Genomic DNA, 25,211 nt, shown 5'->3' with positions numbered 1-25,211 from the left:
CCACTAATAAGAAATTTTTAAATTACTTAGAAATGAAAATCAGTAAGAAATTAAAATTAATAAGGAATTAATGGGGAAAATAGAAAGATGAGACTTGGTATCACACTAGTCTCCTCAATTAATGTTAATGTCTCTCAGAAAATTCATTAACATGAAATTTAAGTGATGCCCAGAAACAGAAAAGTAAGGACATCCCAATAAACAATTTTCAATGACCAAAACTCAAATTTTTACAACTTGAATTTAGATGAAGCATCTTTTATTAATATTAATCTGGCAATCAGATTCTCAAATGATATGATTATGTATTTTAAAATTAATGTTTGTTAATACACTTAAAAATTTAGATACCTCTTAGAGCAAATGAGAATGGAATCTGAAGACTGAGTACCAAGATCTGCTACCTACCAATAATGCAATATTGAATAAGTAACCAAACCACTTAGTCTCACTTTACCACTGCCAACTTCACAAGACTCGGGCAAATTAAAGAAAACAATATATGTGAATAATATTGTACAAACACCAAAGCATGGGAAGTGCAATTTTTTCAATCTACTACAAAGACTACTTTTGACAAACTAATAAATATCTTTTATTCACAGTAAAGAAAAAAATTTAAATCTACAAAAGCATAGTATAATAAAGTCTTAGTATTCTCCCTCAGTTTCAAAAATTATCAACTCAAGGCTAATCTTATTTCTTCTATTTTTGACCTACTCTCTCTCTTCCTTGACTATTTTGAAGCAAGTCCCAGACATCATATCATTAACTTCCCTAAGGGCTTAAATTCAATAGCCTCTATTTAGTTCATGTACAGGTATGGTATCCGAAGTCTAACAGAGAAGTCTGGGCTAGAAACATGAATTTGAGCAATGAAACACCAGCAATGAAATCAAGATTTGAAGCAACAGCTCTGGATGAGGTCAAATATTCACATGCTTGAGAAACAAGAAGGTAGATTATCTGGGTGCTCTTTCATTAAAAATACAAATAGACATAAAGCACATCTCTTCCACCCAAGAAACCCTATGAATTTACAAAGGCCTACAGATTTTTTGTATCTTACGATTTAAAGTGCTTTTCTCCCTTAAAAAGTGTCCCTATGTAGTAACAGTAACTACTCTAAAAGATTTAACAAATGCCCCAAACATGAATAGATATATTTTATGCAACATCAAATTTAAACATTGATATTGTAACCAACTACAATTCTACTTTTCAAAGTATTTGTTAAAAACTTGTTATTCCATGTATATTTTATTCCTTGCAGTGTATAAATCTCTTTTTAATTTCTTTTGTATATTTCACAGCAAAATTTTAAAAATAAATTTTAAAAATAAAATATGATTCCTATTGAAATAGCTATGACAGATGATGTAGCTTACAAGCATTTAGAGCTCTGAACATACATGAGAATATTTGTATACTGAAAATGTTTATACATTCTTTAGACACCAAATGTTTTATACACTCTTTAGAAGCTGAATCAGAGATCATTTATTCTTACATTTTATTTTTTACCCCGAGTGTAAAGATTAGTTATGATCTATTTATACTCCAATCCTGAAAAATTTTTGACTCAAGTTCCTTAAATCCTAATTTACAATCCACTTTAAAAGAATTTCTAAAATAGCTTTCATAATCTGTTTAGCAAAGATTAACCTTTGTAAAAAAGTATTTGTGACCATTGGAAAGGAATGCAATTTTGTCCCTTTAGTTATATTAGTCACCAAGTAAAAGATTCAAAGGAGGTAAAAGAGGCACAATTTTTAGAAACACCATAGATTTCCAATGTTTGAATTTTGATGGACCATCATTGATTAAATGGAGCCTAAGTTCTATTTGGTTAGAAAGAACTCCAACATATTTTAAGCATATCCCTATCTTTCAAGTAATAGTTTTAGAAACAAAAGTGTACAATTTCATAAATTAGAGTGATATGCATTTTAGTTTCAAGCACACCATACACTTCTTTGCTCTATTTTTTTCCTAAGAAAAAAACTAGATATATTTAAAAGCAGTGTCAATTCTGGCTGTATCATGTAACTGCCATTTCACCTAAATTACTGGATTTTTTCACAAATATTTTTGATTTTTAAAACTTTTGAGGAACTGCACCTGTGTTTTAAGTAAAATACAACTCAGTTTTAAAACATGATTAAAGAATCATCAGATCAAAATGGCATGTTCCCCTCGTCCACACACACAAAAATTCAATTATTTTTTCAGATATCAGTAAATATCAACAGGATAATTAAGAGGCATAATTGCTTTCTCAGGAACCATCTACTAAACACAGCCAAAAAAGATTCTGGTTTTCAAAAAAGTACAGTCCAGACACCCAAACATTTATTTAAAACAGATTCTTTCCTTAAGATAATGAAGATGCTTTCTTGTCAAATAGGCAAGATATTGTTATTATTTAGTATTCATTTAAAATGTGGTGGGTTTTAATTCAAGTATTGTTTAATATAAATATTTCTTGAGGGTTTTTTCATTTTCATTTTAAACATGAAAATGTATGGGGGAAGGGAGAGAAAGTGTGAAAAATATAGAATAACTTGTTGAGAACTTATTCTGTTTTTAATTAGGGAATTTTATAAAAATATCTTGTTGCTGTTCTTAAATTAATTCCGCATCAGAAGCCAAGTGATTTTTTGGTCTTGAATAGTAATGATACAGATTCTCTTTACCAATAATGTATATAATAACAACATTTATATATCAGATTTTATTTCTGTACCTCTAAAGAAAACCTTAGGGCTTGTCATCAGGCACTAATGACATCATTAACATTAATGAATTCTGCCAGAGCGAGTAGTGAATTTATATTTTCACAATTGAAAAAAAATCACAATTTAGCTGTGGAAATTGCTATTTTGCACAAAATACATTAAAAACTAGTAATTTTCTTTTGATACAAGAAATGAAACCACTCCGGTTTTTGGTCTCTGTAATTTAGCAGAAATGAATTTGCTGACATACAGCGTCTTAAGGTTTTTACCTGTTTTTCTTCTCAGATTCCCCCTTACGTTTAATGCCCTGTAGCTTTAAGATTTTTTTCTAAAACAAAACAAAACAAAAAAACCACAAAAAAACAAAAACCACTAATGAATTAGAGAAACACTGTCTCTATCTATACTCAATAACTGGTATAAAAAATTACAGAAAGGCTCAACAAACGAGGTCACTTCACCGAATCTGTTCAGAACTTCAGCAAATTAAAGCAGTGCCCTTGAGAGAGTTTTAAGATTAAAAACAATCTTTAAAATCATAAATATGACCCATCCCTTACCCTTAAGCACTTCACACACGTTCGTCTAAGAGTAGCCTTTTTTGCCCCTACAGTATAAACAGAGAATACAAGGTATGAGTAGAAAACGTCAAGATTTCGTTGACCACTCAAAGAAAGAAAACTGTTGACGTCTGAACGTTGCTAAATTTTCGCAGGTTGCTAAATCTCGTTAAGTTGCTTCAATTCTAGTCGCTCCAATTGAGTCAGGAACACCCAAACCCAAACCGAACAAACTTCCTGGACAGAAGGGCGAGCTGAAGTCGGTTCTCAGAGAACCTGCCTGTCAACAGGTGGCCGGCCGAGGGTGGGGTTGGGGGGGGACCTTCCGCGTTCCCGCCGCCGCTGCCCAGGGACTCTCGGCCAACGCCAGCGCCCTCACCCTGCCAGGCCTGGCCACCTCCCGCCGTCCCCCGCCGCCCCCGGCCCGGCGGCGCACTCACCCCAATCCCACACGCTCCAGCGTCCCGGCAGCCTGAGGTGGCGCCGCGGCCCGGCAGGCCCAGGGCGCCTTCTCACTTCCGGTTTCCACTCAGCGCCGTGGGGTTTCAGCACCTGCCGGGAGGCCCTGGGAGAAGCACGTGCCTCTTTTCGAAGCCTCGTTCCCCCGGCGGGAACTCCGGCTGGGCCTCGGTGTGCCTGGCCGCCAGCCCCCTCCCGCCTTAGTATCCAGGTGCCGAAGCTTCTAGACACCCCCGAGGGGCCGGCCCACGGGGTCGCATCTGCCCTTCCCGCCCGCAGCCACGACCTAAAGTGTGAAGCTCCGACACGTCCCAGGCCGAGTGGAGTCAAATAACAACTGCGACGAAACTGAGGCCCAAAGATCTGGGCACCTTGCTCCGGAGGCCACACAGTTGTCCAAACGAGTGCAAAGCCGGGTCTCCTGGTTTCGTTCCATTTAGCAGCCAAGAGGACTGCTGGGCCCCACAGAGCTCGCCTCAGGGAGCCGCGGGCCTCGAGCGGCATTGGCAGCTGCTGCTTGAGCCAAAGCGGCCCTGGGGCCGCTACAGGCAGGGTCAATTGAGGGGAGCGCCCAAAAGGCCCTGAAGCCCGGGTGCCCAGGCCAGTGCGGCGCAAGCTGGAAGCCTCCTCGTCCTGGCCGCCCGCCAACTCTCCCCGGCACATGCGGGGTCCGCACCAGAGGTGCCACGGGGCACCCCAGCAGGTCAGGCTTGGCCCCTCATTTCACCCAAGGCGCCGCCTAAGGGAGACCCTGCGCGGGCGCGGGTCGGCCCTGCCTTCAGGCCCGGCGCGCCAGGGCGGCGCCGCTGGACCAAGGGCGGAGGGGCCGCGGCTGCGCCCCCTGTGGGCCTCTGCTGAGTCGGGGAAGGTGGTTTGTTGGCGTGGGAAGGGCGCGCCCGAGCATGGCCTACCGAATCCGGAGGGAGGACGCGGCCGAAAAAGCTTTCCTACAGCCGGGCTCGCAGCCCTGCGACCCCGCTGGGCGCGGGGTGCGGGGCGCGGGAGGGGTCATTCTCCGAACCCCGCCTCACGGTGTGTTCTCAGGTCTCACACGGAATTTTTTAAAAATAGGGGATGTTGGTCACTTCGCAGGAAACTTTTCGTTGTTTCCTTGTTTCCTTCCCGCCCGTGGGCAAGTTGAGCAGATTCATGGCCTTACACCCAGGAGGTTTCAGGCCAGAGTCTGGACAGTTCCAGGCTCTGCATTTTCTGGGGGAGGATTTCCCCCCACCCCCGTCTTCCCTCAGAGGGAGATGGAACTGTCCTTCCTGACCCCCAGATGCAAGTCAGGCGTCTTCTTCCCCTGCCAAAGTGAAACGCGTCCTTGTCGACTTTTCCAGGTTATGAGTTTGTATGTTTTAAAAGAACTTTACGATACGAAGAAAGGTAATTTGGCTACTTCTGGCAGGAGCTGAGGGCTTAGAGGGACATCTTAGCACGTGGAAGGAATGACTCTGATTCCCCAGCCGCGGTGAAGCCACCCGGGACAGCTCAGCAGCAAGGAAGGTTGTCTGCTGCCAACATGCAGGACACGGATCGGTTTTTTGTCGTTTTGCTTTCTTTTCCTTTTTGGCTCAGCTCAGAGAGCATTACAGAGCTATCCTTTCCCGCCTCCCGACCCTCTTCCCCTCCCCCTCTTCTTTCTGGTGCAGGCAATTAGGGTGAAGAAATCAGTGCCAGGCTCCTGCCTCTGAAGAGAAAGGAATTGCTTCGGGAATTGAGTCCTGACACCTGTCTCTGTCCTGGATGGCGAGGGGGGATGCGGGGTCAAAACGCCTGGGGGAAGAGGCCAGGCTGACGCGGAGGGGCGTGGTGGGGGTGGGGGAGACACTCCCTAAGCGAAAGTTTCTGGGGGCTCCTCTTGCCAGGTCCTCCCGCCTCATCCTTTGGCCTCCAGCTTCACGCAGGTCATTAACACGCGGGTTATTAACACGGAGTTTCCCTCGCTTTTAGCCCCCGGAGACCAAGACCTGAGGCTGGAATCAGAAGAGCAACACTGACGAGCCGTTCATTAATTTGCATTTATTTTCGGGAATTAATGTAGATAAAGAGGAGGAGGGGGACTGCCTTACATTTCAACAAGTAATTTGTGATCTTCACATCAGACAAATCAAATTTACAAATTACTTTCCCACCTACTGGACGAAGCGGCCAAAGCCAAAATTGATACACAGGCGCGCGGGATCTCCGCAGATTTCGGAGAACGAAGGTGCACTAAAAACTCACTAGACAAAACAAGGGTGTTGAAAGAGAGAAGCCGACAGAGGAGTTGGAACTGGGTTTGGGGCCTGGGTTTGTCTGTTTTTCCCTAATGCTGTACTTTTACGGATTTTGTTTTGTTTTGGTTTTTGTTCCCTGGTTTTGGTTTTCTTGTTTTAGGTTTGTAAACTGGAATTGCGCCCCTGTGCTTAGACCCGATGAGGGGTTCAGCCCTGCGCCCCTGCCCAGCCCCTACCTCTGTACCCTAACTTGTCTGTTTCCTCCACACTTCTGATACCCCGTGCCCAGCTTCCTAAAACCAAGCGGTTCTCTTCAATAAATACACAGAGGGAGAAGATGTGAAGAGGGCAGGGCAGCTTTGCAACAACTGAAAAAGAAAAAGCGCCATTGATTGAGGAAGAGCTGAAGGGGAACGGACAGAGGGAAAATATTTTTTGCTTTTGTTTTTTATATATGTGTATATATATACGTATATATATATGTGCTGTATATCTCTTAAAGTTCTGTTTCCTGGGTGCTAAGACAAGATATGTTCAGTTCAACCAACCAACAGCAACTAAAAAGTTTAAGTGGTCCCTGGAACGGACCTGACTATGTACAGCATTCCCGCCGAGGCGGAAGCTTGAACCAGTCCAGCGCAGGGCGGGGCGGGATGCGGCTCTGTGCGCGGAAGGCTGGGGGCGCGCTCCTCCGGCGGGCCTAGCCCTGGCGCGCCCCAGCGCACTCAGCTGGGGCGGAAGAAACGCCGAGAGGCTCTGGCCCGCAGGCGTGGAGCAAAATCGAGGGCAGCTGAAGGGGCGGCAGTCTGCGCGGGAGGAACTCTTAGTGGTTTTGATTTGGAGTAGTGTGTGGGTGCTCCAATGGGCAGAAACACGCCAGTTAGTGACTCCAGTGTCCAGAAAGAATAAATTAGTGTTGGGCTCAAACAGCGGATCAGAGCGAAGAGCCTCCGAAGGCTGCAAGTGCTTAATAGCTGTCCAGAAAGGTTGAAAGGGGAGACTTAGGAGTTTAGTAGGGGCTGAAGGGGGGAGAGAATACATCTCTCCTGTATAGAATGTGTAGGCCAAGCCGAAGCACCGGTCCCCCCATCCAAGGGGTAGGGCGGGTTTGCACATCCCCCCAAGCAAGTGGCACAAAAATGGGGGCGGCAGTGCAGGCAATGGACATCTTTTGGGGGGTGAAAATTCAGTTTTGGAGAAGTCGAGGCAAAGGCGGGCGGTGCAGCAGCAGCAACAGGATGGGGACCACGGAGGGCGCAGGTAGTTGCGTTTCTTCTCCTCTCTCATTCCTGGGCTCACAAGACCTGGAACCGCCATGAGGCTTGGTCCTTATAGTCCAGACAGTCGGGAGAGTTGAAGTTGAGTTTCCAGGCAGAGGAAGCAGCAGCGGCGCCAGGCTCCTTGTAATCCAAGCAGTCGGCAGAGTTGAAGGCAAGCCCGGAGCCACTGTAGCCTTGGTGGTGGTGGTGGTGATGGTGGTGATGGTGGCCTGAGGATTGGCTCAACGGGTGGTGCGCATGTGGGTGATGGTGATGGTGGCCCGCCATGGAGGAGGGTGCCATGGGGCTGAGCTGGTGCGGGTGGTGATGTGAGTGCATGGGTGCTAGGTATGAGCCGCAGTCCACGCCGCCAAAGTAGGAAGAGGAGGGCGTAGGGTAGCCTTGGCCGTAGCTGCCGCCCTGGCCGTAAGACATGGGGTAAGAGGCTGCTGCGGTGGCGGCGCCTGCAGCTACCGAGCGCTGCATACACGAGGCGTTGCTAGGTGCGGCCAGTGGCTCCGGCACTGACACGGACGCGGGCGCTGAGCCTGGCGAGATGGAGGCCGGGCTCCAGATAGATGAAGCAGCCGGTGTACTCAGTGACGACGCGGCGGCCACCGGGTTCCCACTTAGTCCCGCAGCCGCTGCAGCCGCTGGGTTGGCGGAAGAGCTGGACGCTGAGCTAGAGGACGAGGCAGAGCTGGACACAGCTGGCGGCGTGAATTGGCCACTGCTTTCGGAGCCCGAGCTCTCCCGTACTGGAGAGGACTTCTTCTTGGCTGGGCGGCTCTTGGTTCCGCTCCCGCTCTGCTGCTGCTGGCGGCATTTGGCGCGGCGGTTCTTGAACCAGACCTGCCGTGGGCCGGATGGGGGGAGAGTGGGTCAAGGGAAACTAGGGGAGCTTGTTGCTCCCCCGCCCCTTGAACCCAACTCCCCGCCCAGAATATCGCAACCCTTTCCCACCGAGGCCTCCGCCCCTTCCTGTCTCTGGCCTGGCCAGACCCTGCCCCCTACCTCGGTTCTCAGCTCCTCCACCCTCCCCCATCCTTCTGCTCAAAGTCCCTCCTCAGCTGGCTCCAGAGCAGGGATGCGCACCTCCCCACCTCTACCGCAACTCTGCCCTAGGGCGGAATATTTCAGTCTGTCGAGCCAGAAGTTCTGCCATCTCTAAATTGCTGCTGTTGGCTGCTTCCCTGTGTGTTTGGAGGCCCAGTTTTCTACTAACAGAGCTCAGGCAACAGCGGAGAGGTACAGGGCCGAAGAGTGTGGAACAGTCACCAAGTCCAGGGCCAGAGCCGTTTCACTGAGCAGCTCCCGGAGGCCAGAACTGGGCAGGGCGAGTATTTGGGTGGGGGTAGGAGCAAGGCCAGAGGCTAACTTGAGGGACTCGGGAAGGAAGCCTGGGTGAGATTTCGTTGGACTTTTGGCTCCAGGTGGGGAACCACATGGAATGGTTACTCTTCTGGGAAAGCCCCAGCACATGGCACTGCATTCCTGGTCCCCCTTCTCAAGCCTTCCAGTAAAGGAGGCGAAACAAATGGCTCTTGAGGAGAGTTCTGAGTTAGAATCCGAACATTATCATCGGAACCCTTTCATCTCAAAAACAGAAATAAGAAAGCCGGCAGCAGGATTTTGCACTTGGCATCCTCTGTAAGCAGAGGAAGCGTCTAATGAGACACAGGCAGAGCACCAGGCTCCGGCCAATCTCCGCTCTTCCATTTCTAGGATTCCCGGGGTGGAAGACAAGGGCAGAGGCAGAATTCAGGCCTCTGAGGGAAACTGCCAAGTCCTGAGGCAGGCAAAGAAGCAGGGGCAAGTGTCAGGCCTGCAGGGCGCTTTACATTCGGGAGCCTCCCTAGTCCTCCCGCAATTCTGAAAAGTACTTTCGATACCGATACGAAAGGCGCTCTAGGGCTAAGGGCGGAATTCAGGGCTCTAAGCCATTTCCTTTAACTTTTGCCCCCTTTCCTGGCTGGGGTCCAGCGCTAGGGGGAGTCCGAGAGGGGCTGCCCAGTCTGTAAGCCCATCCCCAGAGGACAGTCTCTTCAAGAACTCCTCAAGAGCCTTCCCAGACCTTCCCCCAGCAGTCTCAGCTCCCCTACCCAGACCCTGGAGCCCGGGGAGTGCGCACCTGGACTCTGGACTCCGGCAGGTTGATCTTGAGCGCCACCTCCTCCCGCATGAAGATGTCAGGGTAGCGAGTCTTGGCGAAGAGCGCCTCGAGCACGTCCAGCTGTGAACGCGTGAAGGTGGTGCGCTCCCGCCGCTGCTTCCGTGGAGTGGCTGCGGGGACAGGCGGGGGCGCCGCGGGTCATTGGTGGCCACGCGGACCATCGATAGAGCACTCGGGCAGGCCCCTGGCAGGCCCAGAGCTCGGCCTTCGCAAGAGAAAGCCGAACTGGGAATAAAAGACACTCCCTCGGGCGGCCGAGCCTGAGAGGCCACAGGTGGGAGAAAGTGCAGATGTGCGACTAGAAGCCAGTGTCTCCAAGATTCAAGGGCTGCCCCTTTCTATGCCTCTCAGAGGTTAAAAAAAGTAAGAGAAGTCTACAATCTCCCTTCTTCCACATTCCCCCTCCCCTGCACACACACACACACACACACACACACACAATCTCTCTCTCTCTCTCTCTCTGGCTGGGGGACAGGGAGTGGGGAAGAGGTAGGCAGAAACACGACCTGAAAAACACTTTCGGAGAAAATAAATGGGGTAAAGGAGCCGGAGCTAAAGAACCCCGGGTTTGGCCCTCTACAGCAGTGCAAAAATGGATGCAGGACATCAATTTAGAGGACAATTTAATTAGGAAGGAAGAATACTCCTTCAGTCCAGCCTGCCGCTTCGCATAAGGAAAGTTTGGCTCTTTCTGTCAGGGCCTAACGAGTGTCCAGATTACTCATTCCATGTTGGGGGAAAAGGAAAAACACTAGCCGCCCCTGGGTAGCGAATCCGCAGGTAAATGAGCTCTGCGCTGGTGGTGGGACCACAACAGGAGAAAGGTTGCCGGTGACCCGGCCAGGAAGGCGCACATTGCGCGTTTTCTCAGCCCTGGCCACCTCACATGCCCACGACTCTGCCCCGTGCGCCAGCAGTGGGCCCTGTATTGTAAACAGGCAGTGGGCCCTGTATTGCAATAGCCGACTCCCTGGGCCTGCTCGGCAACAAAGCTTGCACTCAAACCCAACAGTCTGGGGGGCCCCAACATTGGAGAGGCTGAAGCAGGGTCGGGAGGGCTGGTGCTCACCCGGATAGCCCACGGATGGGTGCAGGAGGTCCATGGCGGGCCCAGCCAGGCCCAGCCCGTTCATGCCGTATGGGGGTTGTTTGAGGTAAGACATCATGCTAACAGCTGGGTGGAGGCGCCCCGACGGATCCAGGGGACCTGGGGCCAGAAGCGGTGCAGGGCTCCCACCGCAGTCCTTCAGGGTCTGATGCGTCTGGGGGCCTGGCCTATGAAGACACGAGACACACGGAAACCATCAATCGGAGCCACTTGGCTGCCAAGTCTTGCCCCGGGATAGACAGGGAAGGCAGGTTACAGAACTGCGCAGGGTGGTCAACTGGAATCCACAAGGCCTTAGCCCAGAAACCACAGTTGCTTTGAAAAGTAAAGTTTTCTGGGTCGTCTGGCTCCAGCGTTGGAATGAGCCAAAGACACCGGTAGGGAGTCCATAGGAGTAAGGAGAAGTCAAAGCCAGGCCAGGCTGGGGAGGTCAGAGCAAGAACCGTGGAGTGTGCAAGCTCCCAAGTCCAGGCAAAATTCTGAATCCGGCAGAAGCCAGCTTCATGTTGCACAAGCAAACGTTCACTTGGTGCCCGGACGGCAGGCCTCCCGGAGCATGAGGGGTTGTTTCATTTTGTTTCACGTGTTTTTGAAAAGGTAGAGACTACAAAGGGCCAAGGTGAGGCAATGTGGAGGGCTAACCGCACCTCAACCTCTTGTCTACTTAGGACACTTGGTTCCTTCAAAGGTCTCCAGGGCTGCGCCCCTGCCCCAGAGCCCGCAATCACCATTCCAGCTGACCTCTCTGTGCCCAGCCACTGAAAGATCGCTGACGCGAAATCCCATCACACCTCAACCGCAGTAACCGGCCCAGGCCTCGCAGAGGGCCAGGGGACGCCGAAGAGGCCACTGTAGAGGGGGGCGACCCCAAGACGCGGCCTGAGGTCGGGAGCGTCTCAGCTGCGGCCAGCGTCCTTCGTTGCCAGCGCGCACCCGGCCTTCTCTGTCCAGTCTGGGCTGCGGACCACAGGGTGACTGACCTAGCACCTCAAAGGGTCTCGGGGATTTGCGAAGCCGGAGGGCAGCAAGTCCCGTGCTGTCATCCTTGTAGCTGAACCCGCGGCCCCAGGACACGGTCGAGAACAGAGAAGTAGGCCTCAGCGGCATAGCCCACGCAGACCCGAGCTGGGAGGTGGAAGCCTCGCCCCCGCCGCTGCCGGGAACCCGGGGCGGCACTCTCAGGGGTCAGGGAGGGGCGCTGGAAACTGGGCCTGGGGCTCTGGGGGGCCATTGCTACACCCCGCTTAGCGGGATCGCTGTGAAGCAGGCCAGGGACTCGGGCTAGGACGTTCAGGGAGAGAAGTTAGAGCTAAAGAAGCTCCCCCCTACCCCGTTCCCACCCCGGTCTTCTGGGATCCAAGACCTGGGCTGAGGGAGTCCAGCTTGTAGGAAGGGGACGAGAAGAGAAGCAGCCAGGGCTCTAGGGCCGAAGGAAAATGGGACTCAAAGCTGCGACGGCTTTGCGAAGCTGCAGCGTGAGTTTTCAAAGACTTTCTCCAAACTTAGCACTTCAGCTTGGTTACTTCGGAGGAGGCGGGGGAGGGAGCGGCGGGCCGCGACAGCGCCCCGGGGTCCTCGGCTCACCAAGAGGGGAGCCAGGCCGCTCCCCCAGCCCCGCCCACCTGCTGGTGACCGGGGAAGTGGGGATCCATTTGAGGAGGGGGAGGTAAGGGTAACCAACGCGCTCCCGGAGTCCGGGATGGTCCCGCGGCTTTCTCCTTACCTGCCCTCAGCTGCCGGGGACGTTCACCATCTACCTGGATCTCTCACAGAGACCCGCCGGGCAGCCAACCTGCAAAACAGAGCGGCACAGGAATTACCCCGGCGGCTGGTCTAGGACCCCGGGTTTCTTTCTTTTCCCAACTTCCTTCCTCCCACCTCTATCTTTTTTTTTCAGTGGCTTTGTGCGTGTCCCTCTGGGTTTCACTTTATTGCACAGACACTTTGTTTGCTAAGCCCCACACGTTCTCAGGACATTGCCTCGCCCGGAATCGCGCCGAGGGGCCGCAAGGGGGGGAATTCGAGGGCAGAGTTGGGAGGTGGCTCGGCGTTACCGCGGCACTCCCGGTACAACGTGGAGGCAGTGGGGACTGGGAAGTCCTGCAGAGTCACTTTGCAAACTAAATAAATCAAGCGATTTACCTTGTCGGAGTGGCTTGTCTTGCTCGGTTGTTTAGGTGATTGGAAATGTAGCCTGATGAAGATTGATCACCTTTCTACTGCCCTCCCCGGGTATGTGAACGCGAGGCGAGTGCGTAACGGGGCTAGGCCGCCAATCGGGGGCCCCGCGCGGGCTGAGTGACAGGGAGCCGGGCAATGGCAGCGCGAGCCGGGGGTTACCTCCGCGCGCCCCCGCCCTCCCCCGCCCCCCACACCCCGCCCTCCCCTCCCGCCCGCCCCGCCCCGGTCGCGCGCTAACTCCGGGACTCGGCTGGCAAAAGCGGCTCAGAGCTAGGCGAGGAAGCCGAGCGGAGAGCCCGAGTCCTGGCCGCGGAGGGGGCCGCGGGTCTCCAGGCCTTCCCTGGGCGCCCCCGCCCTTCTCTCGCGCTCTCGGCGCTCCGGAGGGAGTGGCAGAGACGAGGAGAGGTGCTGGAGAACCGGTTCCTTCGCTCTCCTGCGCGCCACCGGGCTCAGCCGCCCGGGTGTGGGCGCCAGGACCCGGGGGCGGCGGGCTGGAGGAGCCCGGGCCTCGGCCCCTCTCCTGGCGCCGCGGGCCCCAGCGTTTTCTTCCTCTGCACCGCCACCTGAGACCGACGCCGCGGGCGGCTCGTGCCGGCGCAGGCTACTTTGCAGAGCGCGGGAGCAGCTCCGGGCGTGCAGATCTCTCCTCGGCGCCTCGGGACTCTCGCGCCTGGGAAGAGCACCCACTGGGAGGGCACAGCCACTTACCTGCTCATCGGCATCTCCCGGGGTTCCCGGTCCCCACCAAGGGTGTTTGCAAGCCTTAAGCGCTTCTTCTGAAACGTTGGAGCCCAGCGTCCTCTTGCCCTCACATGTACACCCTACTTCTTAATTCAAACATTTTGATAGGAAAGTTTCTTTTTCATTCTTTCTCTCTCTTTCCTAGTCTGCCTCTAACAGGGACTTTTTGATGGAAAATGTGGCCACAGACCCCTGCCCTCAACTTTTTTCCACATGCTGCGTAAGGAGCCTCCTTGAGGCGATTTCCCCGGATTGTTCGTACGGGCGAAGCCCATTTCCCAGTGGAACAAACTTCCCAAACACGTCTGCCTGGGTGGACTTTTAAAAGTGCAAAAAAGAGTTTTCGTTCCAACTCTGAGCTAGGAGAATCTTTTAAATGGCACCTCCTTCTGAAAATCAGGCACTTTATTCCCTTTCGAGGAATTTCTACCCCTTGTTTCTAATCTCCCCCACTCCCCCACCCCGACAGGCGGGGTAAAAAGTTTGCACAGGAGTAAGTGTGAGGGCGAGTCAAGGAGCCTTCAGGCGCATCACAGTGGGGAGCACCCGTGCTGCCCAGGCTGCGGGGTCGGGCGCGGAGAGCAGACAGGGCGCTGGGTGAGGAGGAGGAGAAGGAAGGGGGAGCCCGCTGAGTGAAAAGGGGCCGCGGCCGCCGCTCATCAAAGTGCTTCCCCCTCCCCCAAGCGACACTTTCCTTTGGAGTCCGAATAAAATACGGTAACAGAATATGATGGAGGGCACACTGTTTCCTTAACTGCTTCTCAAAGGACCCGGGAGATCTTCTTAGGACCTTTAATAAGGCTTTGGTCGGTTCTTTTGTTGATCTCTCAAAATCAACTCCTTCTAATTGAAGTTGGAGCTGAAAGCGAGCTAATGTTCAAAGAAAGTGGCCGCCAGACCAACGAAATTACATTTTTTTTTTTTTTTTTTTGGACGATGAGGGAACATCTAATCAAAGGGGCAGGGGAGGAGGGGTGGGAGTGGGGGCGTACGAAGGAGAAAAGGAGGTTTTACAAGCTCCTTCTCTGGTTCACAAAAGTCAGCGACACGGGCGCTTCTCTCCAGAACAAAGACACCGCGGCCCATTCACAAAAGGGAGAGAAAGCTGAATAAAGAACGAGAGAAATGGGAAAAAATGAGAGAGAGAAGGAGGGAGAGAGTGAGTGAGAAAGAAGCTTTAAGAGGAAAAGAAACAGCGCAGAGCGCAGCGCTAACCCAGGCGGGCACACACTTTAGGCTCGCGCAGGCCCCTACCAGGAGTAGCCCACGAGGCCCGCGGTCAGCCACCCGCGGCTCGGAGCCACTGTGATCGTGCTGAGGTTTAAAGAAAGCAACGAAATATACCCCCGCCTTAGGTTCCGAGGAAAGGCGCAGGCTAGAGCGCACTAGTTTTGGGGAAAAGAATATGCGGACGTCCCGGGGTGCGCATCGTCGGCGTCTGCGTCCATAGCCCGGCGCTGCCCCAGTCCGGGCCAGTCCGCTGTGTGCGGGGGTTGGCCCTCCAGTGCGGGGGCGGGTGCCCTTCCCCATTCCTCCACCTTACGCATTCCTCCCTCCACCAGGCCCTGTTTCGCCTGCAGCCTCAGCACCTGACCTGGGTCCCGCGCGGCGAGGTGGGACGGCAGTGCGCGCTGGAATGTGCCCGCGCGGTCCCCGGGGCACGCCTCGCGGGAGTCCGGCGCTCTCGGTTCCAGATGCTGCCACCATTCTCGGGGAAGTTGGGAGGTATCAAGTAGCACGGATTTTTTTTTTTTTCCTAATGAGAGTATTTATCTAATCCCAAATTGCAGGCGAATTTTCTTAACGCTCAGCCCATAAAACCCCAGGATTAAGAAAAGAAAGAGAGAGGAGAGGGGGAGAGGGAGGAGAGTGCAGAGGGAGAGAGACTGGGATGAAAGTTTCTTGAAAGCGGCGCAGAGGATTGAGGCGGCCGTCGCTAGGCAAATGTCCAGGTGGGAGACGCTGGGCCAGAAGCCATGACCGTTCCAGCATCGGCTGCGGTGCGGGAAGGGGAAGTGGGAACACCACTGGAGGAGGTGAAGCCGTCCAGTTTAAGGCCCCCGGGCCGGGAAGGAGCGAGGGAGCTGGGTCTGGAAACGCGGATCCAGCATCCAGGTGACCTCCAGGCCGGGCCGGGCTCTGGAGGACACTTGGGACAGGGGGAGGGCTTTGGATCTGAGGCCGAGGGATCTGGCCAGGGGCGGAAGTTCTGCATCGGCCCGCAGACTGTGCCCAAGCAAGCCCGCCGCCAACGCCCCTGCTCCTCTGCGACCCTCGGACCGATAGCCTCTTTTCCCGCAGCGCGGGCTTTCCAGGTCCTCTGGCGTGCTGGGCTCGTGCCCGCTCTCGGGAGCCAGCGTCTGGGCACCACGCAGCGATGTCCGGATGCAGCGCCCTTGCCGCGGGCCCGACCCCGCCAGGCGCCGGAGTCCACGCTCCACCGCCGCTGAGGGGCGTTCGGGCGCCACGGAGCAGCCCAAATGGAAACCCCGGGAGGCTTGGGGCTAAAGCTGGAGAGGCAGGTAGAGGGGCCGCCCGGCGGTCCCAGACCATCCTAGCAAATCTGGGGCCAGGGAAGGGTTGTCAGTTGGCCTATTGGGAGCGGCTTTGGGGGCAAAGGAACTGCTTTTCGGCGAGGCCCCTCGGGAGAGAAGGTTCCTCGAATCAAGCGTAAACTGGGTGGGTGCTGCTGGCCGCCCAGGCCCCAGGCTGCTTGGGGCCGGCGATTTCTGTCTGCCGAGTTTTCCCGGGGTTAGAACGGGATTCTGAGAGCGTTCCCCAGAGAGCAGCAGCTCTCTCTGCTCTCCTGCTCGAATACAGAGGGCAAATACCGACTTCCTTTACTTAAAATAACTTTTCAGTAACTTAAAAGAAATCCTTATCATGAAGCAATTCTACCGTAGCAAGTTTTTATCATTTTGAAAGACTGGCAATTGGAGGTGGCTGCATATTTGGAACGAAATTTGTTTGTGTGTACACACATATGATCTACGGTAAAGTATAAATGCTACTGGACTGTTTTCTCTAAGTTTCTGGACTTGTTGAACAAGCTTTCTTTGTTTGGACACCCCTGTGGGGGAGTGAAGGAAACTACCACAGAATCGTTTTTGTGTGTGTGTGTGTTTTTTTTTTTTTTTTCCCTGTAGCCTAGAACTTCTTGTTAAAACTTCTCTTTCACTCATTTCATACACACATACCTGCACACATTCTCCCCGCCCCCCAACAATAACCCTCTTCCTTTCACTTCAGTACCTACAGACTTGCCGGTTATCAGAAGACACGACTCTCCCTAATACGACTTCAAAACTCTAACAATTCAAAGTAATGACGTGGAAAATTCAAGATATTAATATTTTTTCATTGGTGTGGAATCACAAATATCCTCAAATCTTTAGCAGACATGACACTTTACAAAAGACATGATAGTTTATACTGCTTAAGAATATGACTAATTACTTTTCAATTCGCATTCGTGTGTCAGCAGGGCCCCCTCTGGGATGGTGTAAACTTATTCAGCTTCAAATGCAGCCCAGTATCCTGCCCTAAGTTCCAGAGGACCATTTTCCACATGAAAAGTCTTATGGATAGACAAACTTCCATTCAAACCAATGTCAAGTTTTCATTGCAAGAAAGTAGCAGCCGTGTTTAAGGTAAGAAAGTTTCTGCTTTTATTGAAAATTTATATATGACTCAGTATTGTAATAAATAAACATAACCATTTTCACAAAAATGACAGTGCTATGCTAAAGAAGAAAATATTAAATGGGGGATTTACTTGTAGTGGCAAGACAGACTTTTTATCAATACAGAATAAATATTAACAGCATTTGTGAGCCAATGTTGAGACCCAACAAAATGTAGGAATCAAGCATGATGTAAGAAATAATTATCCAGAGAAAAAGATGGTGTATTCTCGGATGATAAGACTGTCTTTGTAAACTGGTGCATATCAATTAGTTCCATCCTCACAGCTCACCTTCAAACCACAGGGCTTGTTTCTGGCTATGTTAACCATCCTCTGAGGAAAGCAGAGGAGAGGAACTCCATTATCCTTACAGTGAAACACAACCACTGCAGAAAAACTCCACTGGTAAATAGAACACAGTTTAATAAGTAGATTGGATATGATCTAACTATAAAATTTAGGTAACAGAGTAAGTGTTACAAATGGCAGGACTCGAAAAAAATCATGACATTTTTCTTATCCCCTTGTACCCCCCTCCCACTGTCATTATGCTATTACCAACAACAACAAGAATAATGTTTCAAATTTTCCTCCCATCAAAAAATGAGATAAAATAATGAGGGAAGTGTTTTTGTTCTTTTTTGAACAGTTTCTTGAACACCTCCAATACCAATCACTCACAAGGTGTCTGTGCAAATCTATTTCACAGGATTTCAAGGAAATTGTTAACTCACAAAAAATCCTTAAACAAAGCTATTCTGGAGTTCTGTATATTATTTGGAAAGGAGGGAGGGAAAGGGTGGTGGTGGTAAAGTAGAGGTAAAGTAGTACAATCCAGCCAAACAAAATGTTAAAAGTTTTAAATCAACAATGAGTCTGACTTTTTCTGGTCTGGGAACCAAGACTCTAAAATGTTGGGAGAGATTCTTTCTGATCTGATGGCTACTGAAGAACACATTTCTCCTCTTTCTTGGCCATCTTGCCTTTGTTTTGCTCCAGAGTTCGCTCCAAATGCTCATCTTCTTCTTCGGCCCTGGATGTCAGACAAACAGGACAAACAGGAAACAAAATTATTTTTCTTCGTGGAGGGCAGAGCAGCACTCCCCCGTCGCCCAGTATTTGGATCCCCAGCGGGAATGGGGAGCACCAGGCCAGCGGGAGGCTGCCCCGGCCCTTCCGCGACCTCTGGATTGAACTTTCCGCACACTTCTCAGCCCCTCGGCAGGTGGCCCAGCCTCGACCCGACCCCATTGCCCACTCACTGCTTCTCCTGCGCATCCAGGTCCCTGACGAGCGCATCGCGCTTGTTCACCAGGGCCACCAGCTCATCTAGCAGAAGCTGCTCGCGTCGCTTCTGGGCCTCGGTCTTCTGCCAGTCTGCAGAAGACGGGAGGCTAGTTACCCACGGGCAGGGCCTCCTAACACCCGGTCCCCCGCCCTCCCCTTCCCGCCGTTTCCAGTTTCCTTATATTTCTCAGCAAACCACATTATAGAGCCACTAGCTAGTGTTTTCTGGGGAGTTTGGCTGTTGTGGTGAAGGCTTCCTCGCTAAAACTCTACTTTCTAAATATGTCCTGTGAATGGAGATGGCTGCAGTAGGGTTGGAACCTGCCTAGAACCAGGTGTGAACCGGTGGCTAGCCTGAGGTGCGCACCTGAATCCAGCCAAAGTGGGGGAGGGGAGCTAGAGGCCCAGAAGAGGCTGGCCCAGGGGTTGGCAGTGGGGGAAGTGGGTAAATGAGGAGGCGGGAAACAGTGATGGGCGATAAAATCATTCTGAAAAGGCTAGAGAATCTGCCTGAGAACCTATCCTCCTCCCCCACCCCCACTCTCACCCCAAACAGCCCATTCTTCACTAATTTCCTCTTCGCTCTATTTTAGCAGTTGGATGTATCTCACACTGGGCGCCATATGCTTCACAATAACTTTAAAAGTAGTGAATCGGCTAATTAGCATTTTTCTTTGAAGTAAAAAATAAATTTGCTCTGCAATATTACACTGCAGCTCTCGATCGCATCACAGCCAGTTTTCTTTTGGAGACGTTTGCTGGGTGGTTTCAAATCAAAGCACTTTTGCAAAGGAAAAATTACATATTTCTTTTTGAAACCCTATGTTAAAGGTTGGAAAACCCGATGGGCAGTGCTCTTTCCATGGATGGGGGGCGTTTTTTTTGAAGGTTTTAGACCCCAATAATATATTTCCTAATCTTTGCTGGTCTGATGATTTCCTTAAGATGAGCAGCAGTTTCATTTAATAAAAACAGGACCAAATCGAACATTTAAAACACTTTTGAAACCAAAGCCAACTGCTCTCTGGCCAGACTGTAAGGGCTTGTAGCTGTCAATCAACCCCCAGTCTACCCCGCCTCCCTCATTAGGAAGGTAAACAATGAAAAGAAGAAGTAGATGATGAGGCAGATAGCAGAACAAATGAGGACCTAGAGGGAAACAGGACACCAGCTTTAAAAAAAAAAAAAAAAAAAAAAAAAAAAAAAAAAAAAAGAACCGTGGCCACTGACTCCTGTAGCCCCCTCCCCCAGCAAATGCACTTTCCAAAAAACAGAGAGAAGTGCAATCCTTTCGGGTTTCTCTCTTCTCTCTCCATTGCCCTGGGCAATCATGTTAAAACTCACATGGCTGGTGCTTATTCAGATAAACCTAACAATGCACACCGCTGGTTACCATGTGAATCTTCACAAACCACACAAGAATGTGCTGGTTCAAATCCCCCCCGACCCCCTCCAAAGCAAAATTTATTCAAGACAGCAAACTGCTCAGCAGCTTTATGAAAGCAAATGGTGCTAGAGGGAATTCTATCTTGTATTTACAAATTAAAAATTAGATGCATCATCATGCAATAAAGGTTAGAAAAGCAGCAAAAAGCTAGAATGTTTTATTCAATTTATCACTATTTCTTTCATTATAAGCTCTAACACATACATACATATTTATATGAAACATGCTATATGTTAATTATCCACATTTGATATAAAACATCACACAAAAACATTAAATAACTGATCACTATTACATTTTTATTTTAAAAATGAAATATTCTATAGCATAGAGATGAATACAGAAACTATTTGGAAAGGGTTTCTTTGAATATAATAATTTAAAAAATAATAAACAGCAAAACTGAAGAGCAGCCATATATATCACAATTTTTTTTCTTTGGATTTAAATGCAACTGAGGACAGGAATGCTGGAAAATTTTTTAATCTGGTTCTTGTTCTTAAATCAGTCTTATTCAGCAGGTAAATTAATAGGCTCTCCAGGTTGGAAAGATCTTAAAGGTCATCTAGTCTAATTTCAGGTAACTATAATTCTAGAAATATTATTTCAGAAAAAACCTAAATGTGTAACAGATTTGAAACTAAATTTTATATTAAGATTACTAGTTTAATGAATATTAATTTTTTCACTTCCAACCTCAAGAAATCATTCTGATTATAAGCTTTGATTTATTTACTTCCAAAACATTTTGCGAAGAGCTTTACAATTGAAGAAATTTTCAAAAACAGAATTAAATTGAAAATTATATTAAAAAAATTAAACCAAGAAAACATAAATTTTAACAACACATATAATTTTCTTAATTATTCCTTTTATGAACTTGACCAGTTGCTTTTAAGGCTTTAATTAGTAATTAAAAATACCAAGATTTCATTAATATTGAAAAAACTAGGACTTTAACAAAATGGATAAAAGAGGGCGTTAAAGAAAATTTTAACCTTTTAAGTATTGAGTAATTTAAAATATCTTAACTTTTCCCTAGCTCAATAATGACATTTTCTATAATTGTAATGAAATCACTTAAAAATTAAGAATATTTAGGTAATTTTCATTATTTCAGAGTCAAATTTAAATGACATTAGAATTTAAAATATCCCAGCATAATTTATAGGATTTTAAAATATTAAATCTGTCATTACAGTGCTACATTAATATCTGTCTACAAAATATTAGTCAACTGTATAGGAAATAGCAATGTGCAGTGAATAGATTTTACATTAGCAAAACTATACTTTTACTTCATGTTTTTCTCATAATGGGAATAAGTTATATAATATATGTACACAAACTCATGCATATGTTTACATACACATACATATATATTTGAATGCTAATTTGAGAAATTAAGTAAACTATTTTTATCTTTTTTAAAAAATGTAATATTACATTTAAAATTGATCAAAATTCACATTCTCATGTTCAAGCCTAAATTTTTTTAAATCCTGTTTTAAATAGCTTCAGCTAGAAATGTTATGTTTTAAAAACTTGCATGTAAGTTTACGTGTTACCTGTTATGCATTTTAAGAACTGATTACTCACCTATAACACCAGTGACAGCTAGCTAACTGCACTGATTTTGGCTTGGACAAACTACAATGTGGGTTCTGATTAATTTAAAGATTCCAGTGTACTTTTGCTACAAAAGCCATATCCTCTCGTAACAAATAGGATTAAGTTTTGATGCTGCATTTGAGTCAAAGTGTTGAAATAAAGAGATTCTGTTTATGTCCATCTGCACTGAGCTGTTTTGTTACTTTAAAAAACTCTTTTTTATATATAGGGCCAATTATTCACTCCCTGATTCAGTTTATTTGCTGAAGTTGATAATTACCTTGAAAAAAGGCAAGAGAAATACCTATAAACACTTTAATAGAAAGGACCTAAAGTTCTTGTAGTAAACCTTCAACCTTGCCACTATAAATAAGCCTGGCACTTTGATGAAAATTAACACTAGTTTTGTAAAGAGCACATTGGGGGATTGCAGTCAAGTCTTATCTTTAGTTCCAGTCAACTAGCAATCCTGAAAGAGTTTGCATCATCATCAGAACAGGCCATTTGATAGGATTCTACCGCTGTACCTAATCAATCTATGGAAGACTGTGGCTGTGCTGTGTAACAAAGCTAAAATAGATTTACAAATGGGGTTTTAGGGGATAAGCTCCTCCACAGGATTACATATTGATTTTAAATATAAAAAGCTTATCATATAAACCATAACTACAAAAATAGTGAACCTATGCATAAATCCCTTTAGAAGAGCACCCACTTCAAACTCTAAGCCAAGAATAAATCAAGATGTACAAAATCCTAGAGAAGATCCATTTCTTGTGCAGAAAATGAACATACCACTTTCTAAAAGCCCACCCCAATGTGTGCAGAAATGAATTTATCTTTCTTGAGGGGGCATTAAATAATCTGGAATAAAAAAACTATAGGAAAAGTATCTAAAAGATGTTTGTTAGCTTGAGGGATCCTACAACTTAGCTCAGTAGAGTGAAACTCCTGCTATGAAAAACACCTCAGGAAAAAAAGGGTAAAAAAACAGGCCAAAGTGATTATGGATTCTCAGAAGAATGGATGTATTGAATATTATTTTTTTTTTGCTCTCAAACCAAGCTGTTAATATTTCCTTCAATGTGCTATGGTTATCAGTATTCTATGCTGTTCTCCTGGTGAATGGTTTCAGCAGCAGATTTATTTGAAAAGATTTTAGTTTATTTATTATAAAACCATCTTATGGCTACTAAGTAGGAGGGATGGGAAAAGAGAAATGAACTTTAAAACAAAAGAAAGCAAAACAAAACCAACTAATGTTGCTTATTCATGTGTTTTTTTCTGTGGTGTGTTAACACTCGAAAAGGCTATTGATCTGAATGTGTGTCCATTCTAAGGGTTGGCTCAGAGGACACTGTCTTCACAGAGCTGATCTTCACAGTGATCACCACCTCTCTGGCACAGTCTAGCCCATGTACTGCCCAGGCTAGTGGGACAGGCCTCTTTCTTAAGACAGTATCTTTATTTGTAATCAACAGGCTGCTCCTTTTCTCGTCTCCTTTTTCCCTCAACCAGCAATGGAAACTGGCCGAGGGATTTAAGGCACAGTCATATATGGGCCAATGTATTTAAAAAACAAAAGAGAAAGATAATGCAAAACACTAACAACTGTAGTAAAACTTTTAAAAAGAAAAATATTTTTCCCCTTTTCTTTAAATATATGACTTTCTACTGCTTTTCTGTATGTGCAAGCAGGTCAGGCAGATAAAATATTAGATTATTTAACATTGTAAATCTGGTATATAGGGATAGGATTGCTGATGAAATTGAATTTTTTAATGTGTCATGGCCCTGCTTTTAAGACAGGTATTTGGTTATAATATTGGTTTTGGGGTTAGAACCAATATCCATCTTAAAGTCAATTGTATTGTATCAAGCTGTATTTTGGGGACAGTTTATCTTTTTATATGTGAAAGGGTAGATAAAAATGTAAAGAATATTCTGTGTTGAATGTAGTGTGTACAATGAATCTATAAATAATAAACTATGATGAGTTATATGTATTAGATATACTATATATAAACATTATATTACATATACAAATATATATAATATAAATAGTTTTTACTGTGCCTACTTTTCAACTGACTATTTTGCTTTTTTAAAGACTATACCATGACTACAAAAACTGTATCGAGAGAAAAAATACCATTTAGTATAGCTGTATACTTTATTTCAATGGCAAGTTTCACAGAACTTCTTAAATAATTTTGACAAATTTTATAGTCATTATCAATGGTATAATTTGATACATCTGGGTAGCCATTTGAAGGAAATGGGCTAACTGAAGCCTTTCAAAATAAAGTAAATCAGATTTCTAAATGAGGATATACAAATGTTGCCAGTGATATTTATCAAATGAGTTTATGAATATAAAACTAAAAATGAAATGTCTACAAGCATATATGATAGTATTTAGATAAATAGCATGCATTTTGATGACAATATTTATTAAAATATTTTAAGAATATAAGGCTTCACTTGGCTTTCCCTTACGTACTTAAATTTCCAGTTTCTGAACTAATTAGAATTGACTTATTATAGATCAGGTACCTTATCAGGTGAAGAACAAAATTACCATGGACAGTCAATGGGTTAAGAGGTCAATATAGAATAGGAAAATCAGTTTGCATTGATTAGACAAAAGGTCCATTTTACAGAGCCCAAAGGATTAGCTTTTAAGCAGACATCTTTGAACTATAAGACATTTTCAACTGAGAGATATAAGGAGAACAGCATTATAAAACACCTAAGAATTTTACAAAATCATATATAGTAAATGCCAGATAAGCTAGCTGATGTTTACTGATATATGAACCATGCATAGGATTACTATATAATTCATTTAAAAGCTTTATGAAAAGTGTGAAACTTTCATTTATCTCATCTTTGTCCGGATATTCACTTAACACAAGTTGGAATCTTAAGAACTGTAGAAGACTGAACAGGGATATATTTCAATGTTGACATCAATTAAATATTAAGGTAAAATTTAGAGTCTGGATGTAAAAAATCAAAATGATAAATCTTTTCCAAACCTCCCCAGTGGAAACAACTTTAAATTGCACTTAAGTAAAAGGTAATTAAATCAATCAACTCCTTATATTTTCCATTTTATGGACATATAAGCTTACTGAATCAAAAGTTAAGACAATTTTGTGCCATTATTAATAGCAAACATAATGATTATCTATCTGAATTAGGGTCCTTAAGTTTATATGGATACTGCTTTCTGCCTCCACGGCATTTATTTGCAATTCCGGAAGGTCCCTAGTACACCAGATCTAGTAAGACCAGAAGTGTATCATATTCTTTAAATCTCTTTGACAACTGACACGTCACATACCTCACCCCACCATAGCATTTCTTACCTTCAATGGCTAGCATTGCCCGCAATTCCCGGTTCAGCAGCTCATACCGTCGTTCTAAATCATGTTCTTTTTCCCTGGGCAAGTTGCAAAAGTTCATCAATATGCTAATTACTAAATCATTAAACACTTAAAAGAACCTTTAGGTTACATTGATTTTAGGACTCATAACTGACTTTTCTCTTTAACTTTAAGCCACTCCAAACAAATGATACACAAACCTAAAACCTTCCTCAGTCGAATATTTACTAGTGCTCTTATTTTCCTCCTTCAATTCTGAAGGTTACATAGGTATATTTTAATCTGAGGATAGTTACTCACTTTCTTCATTGCTTCTTGTACCAAATGCCAAGTATAAGGCTATTTTCAAAA

The 25,211-nt window shown here is 46.9% G+C and overlaps 2 protein-coding genes across 15 annotated transcripts in view; both read right to left on the bottom strand.

Annotated features, from left to right (window-relative positions):
- Positions 1-5,764: 5,764 nt before the first annotated feature.
- OTX1 (orthodenticle homeobox 1) lies at positions 5,765-12,820 on the bottom strand. The gene is made up of 5 exons (XM_003908717.4): positions 12,659-12,820; positions 12,240-12,308; positions 10,478-10,683; positions 9,367-9,518; positions 5,765-8,087 (listed from the first exon to the last, which is right to left on the bottom strand). The coding sequence occupies exons 3-5, from the start codon at positions 10,572-10,574 to the stop codon at positions 7,272-7,274; spliced, it is 1,065 nt and encodes a 354-aa protein (XP_003908766.1). The 5' UTR covers positions 10,575-10,683; positions 12,240-12,308; positions 12,659-12,820; the 3' UTR covers positions 5,765-7,271.
- A 4,262-nt stretch (positions 12,821-17,082) lies between these two features.
- The window catches only part of EHBP1 (EH domain binding protein 1), a 402,091-nt gene continuing 393,962 nt past the window's right edge, over positions 17,083-25,211 (bottom strand). For all 14 annotated transcript variants that reach the window (XM_009184288.4, XM_009184284.3, XM_009184285.4 and 11 more), the window contains 3 exons: positions 24,843-24,916; positions 18,386-18,500; positions 17,083-18,156 (listed from right to left, as the gene is read on the bottom strand). In XM_009184288.4, the coding sequence (XP_009182552.1) occupies positions 18,066-18,156; positions 18,386-18,500; positions 24,843-24,916 (280 nt within the window). In that variant the 3' untranslated portion in view covers positions 17,083-18,065. The remainder of the gene's footprint in view (positions 18,157-18,385; positions 18,501-24,842; positions 24,917-25,211) is intronic.

This window comes from Papio anubis, chromosome 14, assembly GCF_008728515.1.
Source record: "Papio anubis isolate 15944 chromosome 14, Panubis1.0, whole genome shotgun sequence".
NCBI classification, from domain to species: Eukaryota; Metazoa; Chordata; class Mammalia; order Primates; family Cercopithecidae; genus Papio; species Papio anubis.
This window is presented reverse-complemented; position numbering and strand designations above follow the sequence as displayed.